This window comes from Strongylocentrotus purpuratus, unplaced genomic scaffold (assembly GCF_000002235.5).
Source record: "Strongylocentrotus purpuratus isolate Spur 01 unplaced genomic scaffold, Spur_5.0 spur5_scaffold_10, whole genome shotgun sequence".
Taxonomy (NCBI): Eukaryota; Metazoa; Echinodermata; class Echinoidea; order Camarodonta; family Strongylocentrotidae; genus Strongylocentrotus; species Strongylocentrotus purpuratus.
In genome coordinates, this window is record NW_022145595.1 from 12,210,407 (window position 1) to 12,228,391 (window position 17,985).

The 17,985-nt window shown below is 36.5% G+C and overlaps 2 protein-coding genes across 10 annotated transcripts in view; both read left to right on the forward strand.

Annotated features, from left to right (window-relative positions):
* The window catches only part of LOC588695 (serine/threonine-protein phosphatase 2B catalytic subunit alpha isoform), a 99,810-nt gene extending 92,875 nt beyond the window's left edge, over nucleotides 1–6,935 (forward strand). For all 8 annotated transcript variants that reach the window (XM_011680477.2, XM_011680478.2, XM_011680479.2 and 5 more), the window contains one exon: nucleotides 195–6,935. In XM_011680477.2, coding sequence (XP_011678779.1) covers nucleotides 195–307 — 113 coding nt within the window. In that variant the 3' untranslated portion in view covers nucleotides 308–6,935. The remainder of the gene's footprint in view (nucleotides 1–194) is intronic.
* Nucleotides 6,936–8,556: 1,621 nt separating this feature from the next.
* LOC576264 (DNA-directed RNA polymerase III subunit RPC1) overlaps nucleotides 8,557–17,985 on the forward strand; it is a 39,186-nt gene continuing 29,757 nt past the window's right edge. For both annotated transcript variants that reach the window (XM_030979523.1, XM_030979524.1), the window contains exons 1-11: nucleotides 8,557–8,729; nucleotides 9,600–9,732; nucleotides 10,474–10,623; nucleotides 11,723–11,882; nucleotides 12,620–12,774; nucleotides 13,506–13,559; nucleotides 14,072–14,193; nucleotides 15,289–15,388; nucleotides 15,920–15,997; nucleotides 16,674–16,811; nucleotides 17,654–17,805. In XM_030979523.1, the coding sequence (XP_030835383.1) occupies nucleotides 8,686–8,729; nucleotides 9,600–9,732; nucleotides 10,474–10,623; nucleotides 11,723–11,882; nucleotides 12,620–12,774; nucleotides 13,506–13,559; nucleotides 14,072–14,193; nucleotides 15,289–15,388; nucleotides 15,920–15,997; nucleotides 16,674–16,811; nucleotides 17,654–17,805 (1,286 nt within the window). In that variant the 5' untranslated portion in view covers nucleotides 8,557–8,685. The remainder of the gene's footprint in view (nucleotides 8,730–9,599; nucleotides 9,733–10,473; nucleotides 10,624–11,722; nucleotides 11,883–12,619; nucleotides 12,775–13,505; nucleotides 13,560–14,071; nucleotides 14,194–15,288; nucleotides 15,389–15,919; nucleotides 15,998–16,673; nucleotides 16,812–17,653; nucleotides 17,806–17,985) is intronic.

Sequence of the window (17,985 nt, forward strand, 5' to 3'; positions counted from 1 at the left end):
TATATATATATAAAGTATAAAGAACATGGATAATGAGCTTTCATTATTCAAGAAAAGTTTTGTTGCAGAAAGATTTGAAGTGTCATAGTGAATGATGAATCATATTTTGTAATTTATTTTATTGCAGAACAAAGTTTTGAAGTGTCACAGTGAACAATGAACCATATTTTGTAATTATAATTTGTGTCTTTCAGCGATCGGCCAGAAGATCAGTGGCTTTGAGGAAGCCAAGGGTCTCGACAAGGAGAATGAAAAGATGCCCCCTAGAAAGGACGCGCCTCCACCCCCCAACAACAAAGGCTCGTAATGACCCCCTCCCGCTTCGTGTGCCCCTTCCCTATATCAGGATGACACCCCTTATCGCTTGTCCCCCTCGTCATGAGCTGGTAGTCGCACTACTACCCCTCATGAGACTTTAGGCTCTTTAAGGTCATCATTATACCCCCATTTCGTCAGAGCCAGGAACATTCCTTTCTAATCTTAATCTTAATCCCTGATGCTCTCTGACCCTCGTAGCGAGATAATCCTAATCTTCATATGATCCTCGACCCACTGCCCTTGGGAGACCGACTGGTGGTTCTGGTACAAAGCCTATGGCAATGAGAGAACTTGGTAGTCAACGTGTTCATGGTAGGACCATTCTTGGGAACATCCTGATCAGACGGTCGGTCTCTACCAGACCGTAAGACACTGACAGTTTTCACTTTAAGCGGGACCTGTGTGATGCATAAAGTCTCCAGTGTTCCGAGAAAACTGTCGCGAGTTGAGATGACGACGACGACTCATCGAAGCAGGGGACCTGACCTGGATATCCATCACAGGAAGTAGAGGTAACCACAACGTATCCCATGAATCATCTGGGGACGAGCTACATCCGTCAGAAGCAGGGTCTTGTTTAAAGGGACGCAATCAGCCCAGGTCTTACATCACATCCAACTTGTCTTAATGTTCAACGCAAGAAACCAATCACGAAATATTCATCTTGTGTGTTTGTTCAAATTGTTAATGAAGTAAATGGGATGTTAACACTACTGTCGTTGTAACACTATATAATAACTTAATTCTTAAAACTTCACAAGCTATAAGGGGAACCCCTTGGTACATTGTGAATCTGTTGAATTTCTGATAAAGTTCTTTACAAATCCACCTGAGTCGGTTTGGAATGAAAGATCAAAGAGGAAATTTGTCTTTTGTTGCTGTGGTTTGATGCACTTGTATCGCACAAGGTCATATTTTGCACCAATACATAGAATAGAAGATTTCAAGTTATCTTGTTTGAACGTACCGAACGGCTCCCCCGTGGAGGCCTCTTTTTTGTGTAAGAGCAGAGGGGGAGACTGTTTACATTGTTAAAGTTTGTGACTAGTAATGTCAATCAGGAGAGAGCACCTATTTAATGAGATTTCAGTGAAGTTACAATATAATACTAATTGCATAAATATAAATTTGTAACATTTTTGAGACACAGCAACAATAACAGCCCAAATTGATTTACGAAATTCAGATATAGCAATCTAGCAATCTGTTAAGATTTCCCTCCGCTTATCTTAAATTCCCTCTTAAATTGAGAAGAAATTATATTCCTAGATGATCTGCTGCATATACAAGGGCAACTTGAGAAAGAAATCAGGGTTGGGGCTATAAAGTGTCTTTGAAAAGATCTCTCTGATCCTTGTACAGCTTCAGATATGAATCATTTACTTTTCATTGCAGAAGGTGTCGTAGGAGAGCTGGAATTTTGATCAAAGATAGCTTTGATTTTGATAATGTTAGCTATGGTCTCGTTGGATGTAGCTTTGGGCACTTGGTTGACAAAAGCAGTGAGTGTTTCCATTGGAAAACAATCTTGCAACCTCATGCAGAGCTGCCAATTTGCTAATCTGCTAATTTTCAAGGTTTCATTCTGAAATTTGAGAAGACTGCTGACGAAGGTTCCATTCTCGACTATGATTTTGTAGGTCCTGGCACTTCTGCTATATTTATTTGAGAAATTACAGATCATCTACAGAATATAACAACTTTTGGTGATTGGAATACTACATGTCCTAGGGAAAGTTGGCAGCTCGGCCAATTTGCTGCACAGAATGAAACGCACATGGCACATGATAAGTTGCCTTGGTACACAACAAGAAGAAATGGGTAATTTTTTTTGTCCTGGTCAGATTAAGATATGAGGATAACATTAGATTCCTTAGAGATTGTACATTGATTGATTAATTCCTATCGTCTCTTTATTTTTTTTTATTTCATCAAGAGATTTGGGCTGCATCTTTCTAAAACCATTGTTAATTGTAAGAATGAGTTTGTGTATTCATAACCAGGTCAGCAGATTAATTATTTGATCTAAAAAGCAGTGGTTCTTATCAATACTCCTTGCATAAGAGTGCATTTAAGAAACGATGGGTGATATTGATACATGCAATGGTACCATGAGGGGGAGCATGTTATCAAGAAGGCTGACCATTTAAATTAAATTTAAATCGATGTATGAAACTCTTCTCGTAGATTTGAGTCTAAACTACAGCCAATGGTTCGCAGCAAGATGGTGTATCTTTCAACAAAAGATGACAATCACTAATTATTCGCCCAAAACTATACTCCACATTTTAGAGGACTTCAAAATACAGTAACTGTATATTTTATCTCATTCAGAAATTTGCTACTCTGTGTTATTAAACGAAACGTATAATCTTAGAATAAATGTGGAATATATACATTTATATATGAATATATATATATTTGAACCTATATCCTTCAGAATCTATGATAAAATGAGATTCATTTGTTATGTTGTGTCTGGTGCAGAAGGATGTTCATGGACTAGGGTCCAGTGCGGAAGGTCTTTAATTGTTTGAGGAGACATGGGTCATGGACATTAATGACCTTCTGCTGCTGGTATTGGATGAAGTAGCGCCTTTCTGACCTCTCTGACCTAATTGGGATGTGTTGGTGTATATAGTTGTACATTGTAGAAGCACTTTTTTTGCATGTTTAGAGTCAGCTGAATGGTGTAGTTATAGATACTTGTTTTCATTCATTCATTTGTTTGTTTGTTTGTTCGTTCGTTCTCACTCCTCCAAACTTACTGATACTTTTTATTATTACCCCAAAATCAATGCTTCATTTGAGATGTATGTGACATATGAAGATGAAGGTCAGGGGTCATGCAGGTCATGACCTTTGCTCATTTGCATAGCAAGCACACACTGTGTACCAATGCTTATATTATTTCCTTTACTTTAACCCAACCCAGGTACCACTTTACGTGTTACGATGCGAACCTGTCTAAAATGTGTGTATATGTCAAAATCGATATGATTTACAGGTTCAAAGTTAGAGCAAAAAGAGAGAAGATTATTACAAAAGAGAGAACATTATTAATATAAAGAAGATTTCTAGAATATTGATTTCTGATGTATGATTTGCAGGTCAAAACAAGATTGAAAAGAGTAGATAATGTGTTTGAGAGAAATAAATGCAGAGCTTTTTTTCCAGCCCTACCTTTACATGTAGCACTGTTACAGCTTGTCGACACTGCACTGCGACGAATTGGTCTACTTTGACCAATCTCTCTTCGGTAATCATTTACTTAATTAGCAAAGCATGTGCTACATTCACAGGATCAAAATCTTGAGTTAAGTCTTCTATATCCACCCCAGACCTGTTGTTTTCATTGCAATTTTGTTTGTACTTCATGTGTGCCAAGTCGAGTCCTTTCCCCTCGAACAGAACCCCCTTAGATCTACATATTGTTCCAACCTGTTTAGATTTAGTTTTGTGTTGAAACATGCACGGTCTTACTGTACATCCCAGGCTTAAAGCTAGTTCGTCAGTGGTTTATTTCTATCAATAAACGTGATATTTTTGTAAGAGAAAATTTGCACATTTGACAAGATTGCCTTCTTGAGTGGTCAATTCACTTCTGCTCTTAATGAGACAGCTTCATGATTTATTTCTACAGAAATTTTGTACAAATTTGGATAGGATAAGAAATGCGTTGATCAAAAGTCTCAATTTATACCGTTTGATTTCAGTTGGCATGACAACAGACCTCAACTCCTGTGAAATAGATTTCATCTGGTTTAGAAGAGATCATTTTGGTCTCTCACTTACAGTGGAAGAGATTTATAGTCATAATGAGAGGATTTTGAGTTCTCCCTATTTGTTATTATGTAACGTATTGGAGGGTCAACTGCCACATGCATCATAAGGTTTATGTATGTACGCTCCTAATTGCAATATAGAAATATAGGAGGTTACAGAAACAGGACCTAGGTGTCTATATGTGGGACTGAGATGAGTTTATGAGATCACAATATAAGGATTGTTTAAAGTTTTAAACACACAATTTAAATAACATGGGTTTGGGGAAACCCCCAAAGTTATCTCTCCAAAGGCGAACTCCTTCGCAATTACCTGTTCCGTATGAAACGTAAATATCGATATACACAGCTGAACTCCTCTGAAGTTAGAGGTCTGGGAGATAGACTAGTAATTCCACGTTGGCTGATGTTTTAGTACCATGCCAAACTTTGTTGATTAGGCTTGATACAGGTAGTTTTTTCTACGTAGATGAGAATTTCAGGTATTCTTTGAATATGCAAAATCACCATGAATTAACGTCTAAATTATGACCATGTATGTGTATCACAGTAGAACGAAGAATATCGAGGAGGATAACTGGATAAATTATTCAAAGTTATATATGTAACTATATCTTGATGTTGTAAGATGCATTCTTTGCTAGAATTAATTCTTTTTCTTTTTCATTATGAATATTACTCTGGTTGGAAATGGGAAAGAATTGTGTTCTATAAATAATTTCCCATGGTTTTAATTTTGAAATTTGTACAGATATAACATTGATAGCATGACAAAAATTAAAAAGAAAAAAAAAGGAAAAAAAAACACAATGTATGACAACAATGTAAAAGTAGACTACAGATATTGTAAGGACATTTCTTGTCATATAATCTTTTTCTTGTACAAATGTTTTTTTTTTTTTTATTTGCCTGAAGTATAAATAAATCTTGTGTGATATAATTTCTTTTTTGAAAACAAGGTAAAAAAAAAGTGAGGTAAATAATACTGTGACTGTGTGTAGATATACGCAAACTTTTTATTTTCATGTTAAATGGAACGACAAAGTCCGATTGGTCTTTGGTTATTAAACGCAGATGGACAGGAGGGGGCATTTGTGTGTTGAAAATTTAGAATGTAACAAGTTTGTACGCCTCTGTTTGTATGTCTGTCAGTCTTTATGTGAGTAGAGATTAAAAAGGTTGATGTATTGATGGAGATCGGGACACGATCTCTGTGAGATAGAGCTATGTATTTCAACACTTATTCCATAGCACGCAGAGAATAGAATGGACTGTTTAATCCTATCATGAAAATAGATTTAAATGTCAGTGGATTGTCAATTTTTTTTAAAATTTTCTTTTTCAATTGGTTTCTTTCCATCTTACTCTGTTGTTCCTCCTAATTTATGATGAATTATATGAAAGTTTTGGGTCAAGAATCGTGTGCTTTACTTTGAAAGTACCTGTTAGATATCATAGAATATGTTTATGGTCACGTTTCCTTTTTATATTTAGAGTGAAGTTAGTTGATAGGAAGAGTAATGAAATGATTTGTCTGCCATTGAGGAAGGGGGGATGATGTACGTTGGTTTCTCGTAGTTTCTGAAGCAGGAGATGTAACATAACGTGTTGATTCACCAGCATAAAGTGGATCATTTACTACCCTAATTTTAAATTAGTTCACAGCGAGTTTTTATTTTCTTCATCAGAGGGATGTACCATGCTGCACGCTGATTCTATGCAACTTTGAGGGTTGTTTGGTTTGTTGTATGGGTGTTGGTTTGCTTGTATTAGTCATAAATAAATTGCCAAAGTGTTCGGAAATTATATCCTTGCTCCTATCTCCTCACCCTGTATTGATTTGATTTTAATTGATTTTGATCTCATCACAAAATGATACGCTTGTTCCCACATGTTATTTTGGTACATTTCATTTCCAATCTTTCTCCACCGGTATTTGTCAACCTATCAAACTGCATACTAAGTCTAACTTAAATACATTGCATCTTTTCATGTGAAAATTGAATGATATCCTCCAAAACGAAATATGACAACTATTGTGTCAAAAAATAAGTAACATTTTTGAAAGTGAAATGAGAAATTTCTTGGCCCAGTTTTATAACGTAGCTTCTCTAAAATGAACATTCAGTAAAGTAAAGTAATGTAATAAATGTAAAGTAATGTATTTATTCTCTCCTGCTTCAGAAATTATAAGACTGTTACAAATGAGCTTGAATTAGAACCATTTGATTTACTTGTTAGATATTACGAAATCAATAATATATACTGCTGTCAAATTTTGTAGGCTTAGACAATTGAAATACACATGATCAAGTATATATACAGTAAAGCGGTACTCTGACTTGTAGTTAATAATAAATGAAGATGGAAATAGTAGGCTTTAGTTGTTTCTAATTCACTTCAACGGAAACGGGCTGTAGGCAATGGGATCTCTTGTAGACTGAATTGTGGAGAATGATTGTGAGAGGGCAGCAGACAGGGTCAAAGGTCAATAGAGCTTGTGTGCCCGAGGAAGATTGCTACAATGCCATCTGTTGTACAGGTAATAGACTTCTATAATCATTCAAGATTTTGTATCATGCTGTAGAATGAACAAAGGAAACAAAAAAAAAAACAAGGGGGATTTGTGCATCTGTTCTCAGAAAAAAGGCGTGCATTTGCATTTTGGTCTTTTTCTCTGCTGAGAAGAATGAAGAAAAAAAAACGAAGAAGAGTAATGTGTATTATTATGAATATTATTATGATTGTTACTATTATGACTTCTACTCTGAAAAAGATCTCTTTGGTGTTTAAGGACAAATAAAGGCTCACTTCCGAATGGAGGAAAGCATACATACTTGTCATGGTGTCGTTATTCATTGCCGTCCAATTTATCATTATTATAATTCTTATTCATATTCTAATTGGTCCACCTTAGCCTATGTTGTTTTGATGAGTGTGGCAAGAGAAATACGGTGGAGTGAACAAAGTTTGAAAGAGGAAAAGAGAAAGAAAAAAAAGATATAGAAAAATAAATAGGGATAATGGAAAATGATATGGAAGGAAAAGGAAGTGAAAGGATAATGATGGAGAGAAGAACAAGGGAAAAGAAAAGTGGAAGATTTAAAGGCATTGTTTAAAGACAACAAACTCCCCCTTTTTAGATTAAAACTTTTAATCATTTTGTGTCTGCATGGGAACAAATGGGAAAGTTGTATGCCACTACATCATAAAGACATTATGTACTAGTGAAAATCAGCCAATTTTAAGAGCTCATACTTGTAGTGATTCACAACTTTCTAATTTTTTGTTTGATTCCATTCAAACTTTCACCAGGCTACTTCTCTAATTTTCTGCTTTCCTCTCAAGCCAGTAGTTTGTCAGATTTCCCATTGGCGTATATAAAGCTAAGACCATAGTGTCAAGAAAATTTACTCTGGTTTAAATTTGTAATACTCTCGGGAAGCTCCTTTTCTTGGAAATTTCATACCTTGTCTGATATTTGCACAAGAGCAAGAATAAAGAGTTTGAAAAACTTTTTTTTTTTTTAACTTTTATTTTTTAATTAATGCCACCATAAATGAATGCTTTTGAAAAAGTCGCCTGTCATAGTTAAGTTTAACACAGGAAAGCAATTCTAAGGTTGATTAAATCTCCCCCAGCATTTCCTTGATATTATTGCATAAAATTTGGGGATGAGGAAAAGATCAATGTTTTGTTGGGAACATAAATAAATTGAATTGAATTGATGAATGCGCCAAAAGTCGAATATGCCCCCTTCTCAACTTCCAAAGATTAACACATGAAATCAAGGTTTTCAAAAGTATTTATAGTCCCCCTTGTATTTCCTTAATATTATGTGAAATGCAATGAAAATACTCCTCATAAATCCCAGGGAATATGTAGGCTCCCCCCCCCCCCCTCGACCAAGAGAAGGGTCCAATTAACTGAAAAGCCCTTCTAAAGTGCTAGCTGGGAGCCCCAAATTCGCCAAAAATTTGATGGAAAAACTTCATTTAAATTGTATCATTATGTGAAAGAGGATGCCATTTATGACACACTTCTGCAAACAGGTGAAATGTTGCCATCAAAATGTTGGGGCTCCCAACACATGAAGAGGGGCTTAATTTTGTTTTATTTTTTATAGATGGCCAAAGACCTCTCATGTCAAGACATTTGACTCTGACTTACTTTCGTAGTACACACGTTGCGGAAGCCTTGGGTTTGATGTCAACTTTTCATCGTATTTGATAATTTTCAAGTTTTGTCTGCACCTCTATTTATTCTCCTCCTTAGAACTGGTACTAGTACTGGCAAAAAATTTAATTATTAGAATGAAATGTATCACGATTATGCTTTTTACCAAACAAAACAACGAAAAGAAAGAAAAAGCACTAAAGAAACGTATTGATAAAGACTATAGCCACGATTTATTCCCTAGTGTGTACGTGTGCGTATGCTATGTAGTTAATCTTTGCTAGTTAATCCTCTTTGGCACGCTGACGATGCCGTAGAGAAATTGAATTGCAGATGGTTTTGTGATGGCCTAATTATCCTTTCTCCATTTTTCATTGATCAAGAGAGCTATAATTCGAAATTGAAGATGGTGAAAGAGCAATTTCGGGAAACAGATGTGGCTCGAAAGATGTAAGTTAACGAAAAAGAATCAAACAAGTTTCTGTAGATATTTATCAAACATGATTTGAAATGTATGGGACCGAAGATAAAAACAGGATGATGAAATGCAGAGGAAATACGGGCATTTACTTTAAAAACTGGTCAAACTCAATTAAGAAGAGAGCGGGGTGATAAAAAAGAGGGAGAAGAAAGAAAATGATGACTGAAATAGGAGGAAAAGGATGAGAGGGAGAGGAATAAAAAGAAGGATGAGGGAGATCGAGAAGAGGGAGAAGAAGATGATAAGGATTAAGATTAAGATGATGGAAATAAAGAGAAGTGAATGATTCAATGAAGGAGAAGATGAAGTTGGATGATAATTAAGAAGGAGGAGAAAAAGAAGACATGGTGATGTCTGAACTCGTCGATCTGATCATGATTTGCTGAATTGATTTCACAAAAACTAACTCAACCGTCATGTTCAAGACTCAATTGGACAGCAAATGAAAATAGAAATTATGGTGACTAAATTGTATTTAGTTGTAAGGTGCCAAGTCCACTTGACAATCAAATGCTCAAGGTGCAACTTGTGCAAAAGATGAAATACATGATAAATAAACAAAAGTACAATAGGAGAAGTACGGACATGACAGGTAATGGTAATCAATTATAGGCTAAATTAAACTATTGAGGCCACACATGGGAAACATAGAAATTGACCACTGTAGATGGGTTCTACAACAAACATTTCTGTCTAGAGGGAAACAGAATATGTGGCCACTTTAGACAGGCAGTCTTTATAAAAGGGTGGCCACTAAAACATGTTTGACTCATTGACTATATGAAGATGCTTTGACTTGAGAGTGTTTCACAATTATTTTCTCCATTGAACATTTGTAGAAGCCATGTCTGCTTTGGCCTGATGTCACCCGAGCAGATGCGGCAACAAGCAACTATTCATGTTGTAAGCAACAAGTTGTATCAACCTGATACCCGCAACCCAATCCCATATGGCGTCCTGGACCATCATATGGTAAGTTGGGAATTACTGGACATTTTTAAGTGTGAAAATAATGTTTTATTTTTAGAGCATGACAATGAAAAAGATAAACACTTCTTGTTCTTGAATGAATAAGCATCATACATACATCTTAAAATGTTTCTTTTTAAAAGTAACTGCCAATATTAATTGACAACTTCCTGAAGAATGCTTAGCATTTATCATTTTTCCTTCTCTCCATTACAGCGCATAGGGTCATATGTATGATGTACATTTTATAAGTATGGTATATTATTATTAAAAGAACACACTGTGATGTTTGGGTAATTCAGGCCTTCATGCAAGAAGACCTGTGTGGATGAACCATTGAACATGCAAAAGAGAATCACCGTTTTCTCCCTCTTACCTGTTATTGCTATTTCTATCCAAGTGAGCTCATGGAAAGGTTGGATCTGGAAGAAACTGGTGAAAGTGGTAAAGAGAAGTGGATTGAGATGGATGGGTCATGTGTTGAGGAGGAGAGATGATGAACCTGTGGAAAGAGCATGGGATCCTGAAGTGGATGGCATAAAAGGGAAAGGAAGAACAAAGATTTAAGGGAAAGATATGGTGAAGAAAGAAAGCAGTAAAGTTTGTCTAAATGAGGGGGACAAGAAGAAGAGAAGGGAGGAAGTGTCATCATGGCGAAAGTAAGTAACCCCTCATAAGAGGGAAGATACTGACATTGATAATTGATGATGATTTTGAATGAATTTTCTTGCTTTTCTCCCACAGGGAACGAGTGAGAAGGAGAACCCATGTCAGACATGTAAGAAGAATCTCTCTGATTGTGTAGGTCACTACGGATTCGTCGATCTGGAGTTGCCTGTGTTTCACATCGGTTTCTTTAAGCTGGTCATGAACATACTTCAGGCTATATGCAAGGTGAGATCATTCCCATAAATGTCCTCTGGTGTTGACATTTAAACAAAATAATATTAAAAATAATTATTAATTTGATTTATATAGCGCTTTTCCAGGGGATACAAGGTGTTGTCCCTTAGTCAATCAACAAATTAATTAGAATTGTAGAGGTATGATTTTTGTTTTTTGAAGAAGTCAAATGAATTACTATTTTCTAGAAATGCAGGGAGTTTATCCCACAGGCATGAGGCAACATATTGAAAGGATTTGAAGCCATCTTTTTTTTTTTGGGGGGGGGGGGGATTCGGGAATGATAAGGCAAGAAGCTGATGCAGATGGAAGTGAATATGATGTTGTCTGATGCTTTAAGAGTGAGGAGATGAATTGAGGAAGAGTGGCTGACATATTTTTAAAAGTTTCTGAATTCTGTCTGTTGGACCTTCCCAGAAGCACCAATGAATATTCAATTGAAAGATTTCTCCGACATCATATACATCTGTACAAGAAGGACCAAGATAAGATTATGAAGATATTACTCATGTCAGCTTCAGGACATAAACAGGAGTGGACTAGGACTGAAATTCCTTTTGGGTATTTCATCGTGATCGGCTCCCTCGACCCATATTAACTGGCCCTCAAAATATGGAGCAAGCCTGGGGGAAAACTCCCCAAACTCCCCATGGCTATTACATCCCTGGGCTTAAAATTAATTGAAGTGTCACTACTACTTACTAATATGACCAGGGGGGTGTTTCATAAAGCTGTTCGTAAAGTTACGCATGACTTTACGAACGACTTGAATATGAAGTGCCAGATAGGACGCCTAAAGTTTTTCCTGATGTTTTAATAAAATGTGACTGTTTCCAATGACAATCAAATTCAATCAAATTATGGCAAAAAATATACTTTGCATTAATTTTGTTTGATATAATAAGAATGTTAATCTACCTCTGCACAGTTCAACTTTAGTTGATGCAGTTAAAAATGATTGAGCATCCCATTTGGCTTTTCATATTTAAGTCGTTCGTAAAGTCATGTGTAACTTTATGAACAGCTTTATGAAACACCCCCAGTATTGACCTGCTGTTATATGTACCTTTATGTATATTTCAACCTGCAGACTTGTGGCCATATCCTCTTGGATGATGTAAATCATCAGAATTTTGTGGATGCTCTACGACGCCCCAACCTCAGCTACCTACAGAAGAGAGGATTACGCAAGAAGATTCATGAAAAGTCTCGCAAGAATCAGATCTGCTTCCAGTGCAATTCTTATAATGGTACAATGTTTATATAGTAGGCTTACGGTTGCACCATGTGAGAGGGGGAGGATCGTGCAATGTTTATCTTTGATTATTACAGTCTATGTTCTTGTAATCTATACCATCATTCCGTTGAATAGAGTTTTTCTGATTATTTTTGGTATTAGCTTAGTCATGAAAGGTATAGGTAGATTCTGTTGAGGTAGGAGAAAAAAAATGCTTTGCTTTATTAGCTTTAAGCAAAACTCACAAAACTCCTGAATTTACATCTGAAAAGTTAAAGGTCAGACATTCTCTGTAGATTTCCATGGTAAGTGAGCATTTACAACGGAATGTTTTCAATAGTACCATGTGTCAACCTTAGTGGAAATACTATTAACATATTCCTTCATCAAAAGAATATGTCCGTTATGGCATTTAGAGGAATAAAGGAAAAGTGAAAGAAAAGGAAGAAGATGAAAGTAGAATGAGTTTAAATTAAATAAAAAACCTGAGACTATTTGGGGTACTTGTTGCTGTTTCTTTTATTATATATATATTTGGTGTTTCTTTTGTTATGTTCCTTTCTCTCTCTCTCTCTCTCTCTCTCTCTGTCTGTCTCTCTGTCTCTTTCTCTCTCTGTCACTTCTCTCTCTCTCTCTCTCTCTCTCTCTGTCTCTCTCTCTCTCTCTGCCATTCTCCCTTTTTGACTCTCCTTTATTTCTTCCTCTATGTTTTCCTTTCCTTTCCTTTCTCTTTTTACTTTTAACTCTTAGGACCTGTCAAGAAGTGTGGTCCTCTGAAGATCATCCATGAGAGATGGAAGGTGAATCGTAAGAACCCTGAGAAGGTCCTCAAGCAGTTCCAGAGCTCCCTCGATACAGCCATAGAGCATAACAAGGACATTGAATCGTTACTTCCAAAAGCACAGGTTAGTCTCACAAGCAAGTGTCGATTCTTAATTGGGGGTTGGGGTGTTACCAGAGCCATCTATACACAGAGTTCGGCCAACCCAGTTTGAGTTGGTCACAATATGGCGACTACTGTTTTGATAGGCAAGCACAAAACAAAAGAATATACGCCACGTTGTGACAGAGTGAAACCAAGTTGGCCAAACTCTCCTAATCAATGGCACTGGGTGTTACAAGGTTGTTACCCCCTCTATCATTGATGGGCGGTGGGCTCGTTAAAGGGGGGGGGGGGAGTTTGGGCAAATTTTCCTTTCCGAAGTCTTCTTCTCATGGGATTACTGTTGGTCCTCTACAGGACAATCTCAAACAGGGAAGAAGTTTTGAAAAAAATAAGGTTTTCACATTTTTTAAATTGGTATCACCGAACAATTATCAAACAAGGGGAAGCAAGGGCCCTGAATTGGGAGAGGGAGGGGCTGTGGGCTTGTTGAAGGATGCCAGTGAATGCTGTTCACATAATAATACTCTCAAGATGGAATAATAATAATAATAGGCATTTCTATAGCGCCGTCTATCTTGAAATTCATGAAAAGATGAATGTAGATATTCAATCTGTTGGTGAAAACAAATAGTTTGTAAAGAAAAATGGTTCAATTCATGAAATACTAATGACATTTCCATCTGCATATATCCATTTTAAGGAATAGGAGAGCGGTATAAATGAATTCTTATTTTATGACTTTCCTTCCAGGAAAATTTGAATCCATTGATGGTATTAGAACTGATGAAGAGAATTCCTAATGAGGTAAGTTATGCCGAAAAATAAATATCTAGATGGTAGAAATTAGGAGAAATCTTGTGTCGAATACTAACTGTCGCTACTGCTATAATAGTAGTGGTAGTGGTAATGATGGTAGTGATAGTGGTAGTGGTATTGGTAGTAGTGGTGGTAGTAGTGGTATTGGTGGTGTTGGTGGTGGTAGTGGTAGCGGTGGTAGTAGTGGTAGTATTTGAAGTGGTAGTAGTGGTGGAAGTGGTGGTAGTAGTTGTAGTAGTAGTAGTAGTAGTAGTAGTAGTAGTAGGTAGTAGTAGGAAGCAGCTGTAGCAACAGCATTAGTATCATAGAAAATAATATGAGCAGTAGCAACAATGGCAGGACTAAATAACATGATTCTCCCACAATTTTTTATTCCGTTGAAACGTGAGTAATCTTAAATTCCCACATCCCGTAATTTTAGAAATACAATTCCAGATGTATACAGATGGCTGTTTTAGAAGTTCACCTTTGTAAATGTTGTTCTTCTTTCTGTGATATAGGACATTCCTCTGCTCTGTATGGACTCTGAAAACAGTCGTCCTCAGGACCTCATCTTGACACGTCTCCTCGTACCACCTCTCTGTATCAGGCCATCGGTTGTATCGGATCTCAAAGCTGGAACGTAAATACATGTTTCTCTGAAGGTTTTTTGCACTTGTGAAACGCTTCACTGTACGATTTTCACACTTGTAAAACGGCAATATGAAGAAAGAACCAATGAAAATCACAACATTTGTAATGTTTCAAAATTTAAGAGCAAACATATCAAAACAGTCTGTATCATATTCTGGTGCATGTATTTGGAATACTCTGTGTAATGGATTAAAAATTATTGATCACAAAATAGCTTTAGACAAACATAAACAATCTACTAGAAGAAGAATATTATTTGATAACATTTAATCATTGATGCATTTATTGTATGGTTTATTGTTGGTTTCCGTTAGATAACTTAGTAATGTTCGACAGATTTTAATGAAATTTGATATGAAGGTACATGGTATCAAAACACAGTCTAAGTTCAATTTAGGAGTTGGTCATAGCTCATTTAATATGCAAAAATAGCTAAATATAGGCCATGTGTACACGGGAGGGGATGCTATGCTATGCGTTGACTTGTAATAACTTATTTCAAACAGATTGTGTAAATAGTTGCACAAGTGTACACATGCCAATCCAACTACATTAACATTTGCATCCTACCGGGTACCTATTTAAAAACCTGGGTGGAGAGTGGCAGATGTAGATTAATGTCTTGACAAAGGAGATTAGTGCTGCAGTGGGACTGGAAATGCGAACCTTGTGATCCACAGTCCAGCGACATATCCACTAGACCATGACAGCTCTTCATTTCTTTTCTTTTTTAATTTTTTTTTACCAAAGAACATTTTTATTCAATCATTTTTGAGCAAGAACAACACAATAGATTTGAACAAAGTACATGTTGTGACATATCAGTTAAACAAACATTGTTACATCAGTTGCACATGTCTCCATTTATGAAGTAATACAACAAATTTATTGCGTTTGATAGAAAGAATCCGCTCAACTTCATAACAACGTTTAAGCATCTTCTTAAAAGAATTCAAAGATAGCCGTTTCCTTTTGTATTTCGCAGAGAATATGTAGTGTTTTGCATATAAAATGACAAAATTAATGACAGCCCTTCATTTCCTGTCTTTATAATTAATTAAATTTTTTATTTTAAATATTAAAGGAACGAGGATGATTTGACAGTGAAGCTAACGGAGATCATTCTCATCAATGATGTCATCCAGAAGAGAAGGAGAGCAGGAGCAAAGATGTCTATGATCATGGTAGGTCCTAGGTTCAATACTCTGCTCATTTGGTGAGTGAAATCTTATACTTCTTGTCTCCCTCACCTGGTCTCTACACTAACAGGCCATTGAATGACCAAAATCCATGTCCAGACCCCCCTACATTTTGAAATTTTTACATAGGGCTCATGTATACAGAGTGTAAAAACTTAAATCCGGACCCCCCCCCCCCCCCCCCCCCAAAAAAAAAAAAAATAAATAAATAAATAAAAAAAATAAGGAACCCTGCCATTACGTAACATTGTTTGGTGATCTAAAGAGAGATTTAATTTACACGATTTACATTTAATCGTTTTTGGATGTATCAAAAACAGGTCAAAATGCATCATTGTGATTATTTTTGAGTATCAAATGATGGGATTAAAAAAGTCACAGATCATGAGTTCTTCATTTGTCATATCTATTTTGGCTGTAAAATTTTGGAAGGTATGCATTAGGTTCCAACAAATTTTGTGTGAAAAATCTTTTATTTTAACTCTTATCTTCTTTGTTTTGATTTGAATGTTACAGGAAGACTGGGATTTCTTGCAGCTGGCCTGTGCTTTGTACATCAACAGTGAGACGTCAGGATTACCACTCAATATGCAGGTATAGTGAAACCTGCCTATAAAGACCACCCAAGGGAGACAAGAAAAGGGGTCTTTATAGGGAGGTGGTCTTTATGCACATGTTCCTGTAGTACATGTTTAAATGAGAAACCATTTTTCAAGGGAAACAAAAAATGTGGTCTTTATAGACAGGTGGTATTTTTTTAAAGGTGGTCACTACAGCAGGTTTGACTGTATATTTGAAGGGCAGCCTTATGTCTGCACACCTAACATTTCGCTTGAAATTGACTAGAATCAACTTTTGTATTCTCCTTATGCTTCATCTCATCTTATTCCTTAAATTCTAGAAAGTAAGTGTGCCTAAAATTTGGTCGAAAATCTGAGCAAGAACAATATTATTTTCACAAGAAAAGTCAGTGGTGTCATTTTGACATTGCAAACGCGAAGGTTTCCCTGTCTGCGCACTCATTCACTCTACACGCAGTCGGGGATTTTCGCTGTAAAAGATAGGAATTGAAGGATTGTGAATAAAAGTACTAAAATTAGAAATTCTCACTATTTTCGATTATGTTTTTAATGAATATGTAATTCCTGCATTCACTGATCTCTGTGTTATAAGAAATGTGAAGCATACGTCATCATTTAAAAAAAAACACACAAGAGTTTTGCCAAGTCATATCTAAAGGAGGCCTATTGTATGTTCAATCTTCTCTCAGCCCAAGAAGCCTACTCGAGGATTCTGCCAGCGACTGAAGGGTAAACAAGGTCGTTTCCGTGGTAACCTGTCTGGCAAGCGAGTGGACTATTCCAGCAGGACCGTCATCTCTCCCGATCCTAACCTGAGAATCGATGAGGTTGGGTGACAATTCTCTTTCTTCTCTCTCTTTCTAATTCTCTCTTTCTCTCTCTCTCTCTCTCTCTCTCTTATTCTCATTCTCATTCTCTCTTTCTCTTCCTCTCTCTTACTTTGTGCCCTCTATCTCTCTCTATCTCTCACTTTCTCATTCTCTCTCTTTCTTCCTCATTATCTCTCTCTCTCTCTCTTCCTCATTATCTCTCTCTCTCTCTCTCATTCTTTTTCTCTCCCTCTCTTTATCTTTCTCTCTTTCTCTCTTTCTCTCTATCTCCCTCTTTCTCTTTCTCTCTCTCTCTCTCTCTCTCTCTCTTGTAAACACCTCATTTGGAAGTAACGTTTCTCACGTTTCCTTGTTATATCATTGTTTTGTATATAATGTGAACATCAAAGAAAAGGGAAAGTACACCAAGTTTAAAAAGAAGGGTGAGTTCTGGGAAGAGGTGACAAATAAATTGAGAGCGTTGGAAGTGTGGAAGAACGTTAGATAAAAAAATGTTCCCTGAAAAGAATGGCACTTTAAATGTCTTAATATTCTAAATATGGCATGTAACTACAAAAAGATTGACACAGATTTTTATGCCACATGTTTGTGTAGTCCCATATACATATTTCTGTGTACATTGCTTGTAACTTTACCAAGACTGGGCCCAATTTCTTATCATTTTGATGAGTCCAGAACCTTGTAGTACACACCAATACTTATATGCTAGATGATCAACCTTTCCTGATCGATTTCACACCATTTCTTTCACCATGCAATCGCATGACCAGATCTCAACTTTATCTTCAATACTGTAGTAGGTATCACTTCACATAACTGTATGTTTTGGTGATTCTCAGGTGGCCGTACCCGAGCTGGTTGCCAAACTGTTGACCTACCCTGAGAAGGTGACCAAGTCCAACATGGCTCTGATGAGGAAGCTTGTCATGAACGGTTGCGATGCTCATCCAGGAGCCAACTTCATCCACCAGAGGCATACACAGAACAAAATGTAAGCTGAAGAAATCTCTGACAGGTCAACAGAGAATTGATCCGTATCCATACATGCCAACTGTTCAGATTAAAGAGGAACATTCCTCTTTTTGGGAGAAGATAATGATCATTTTAATGCAGGTGTTCCTCTTCCTGTACAAATTTGTCTGTAGTATTGAATAGGAGAGTTAGGATTGCT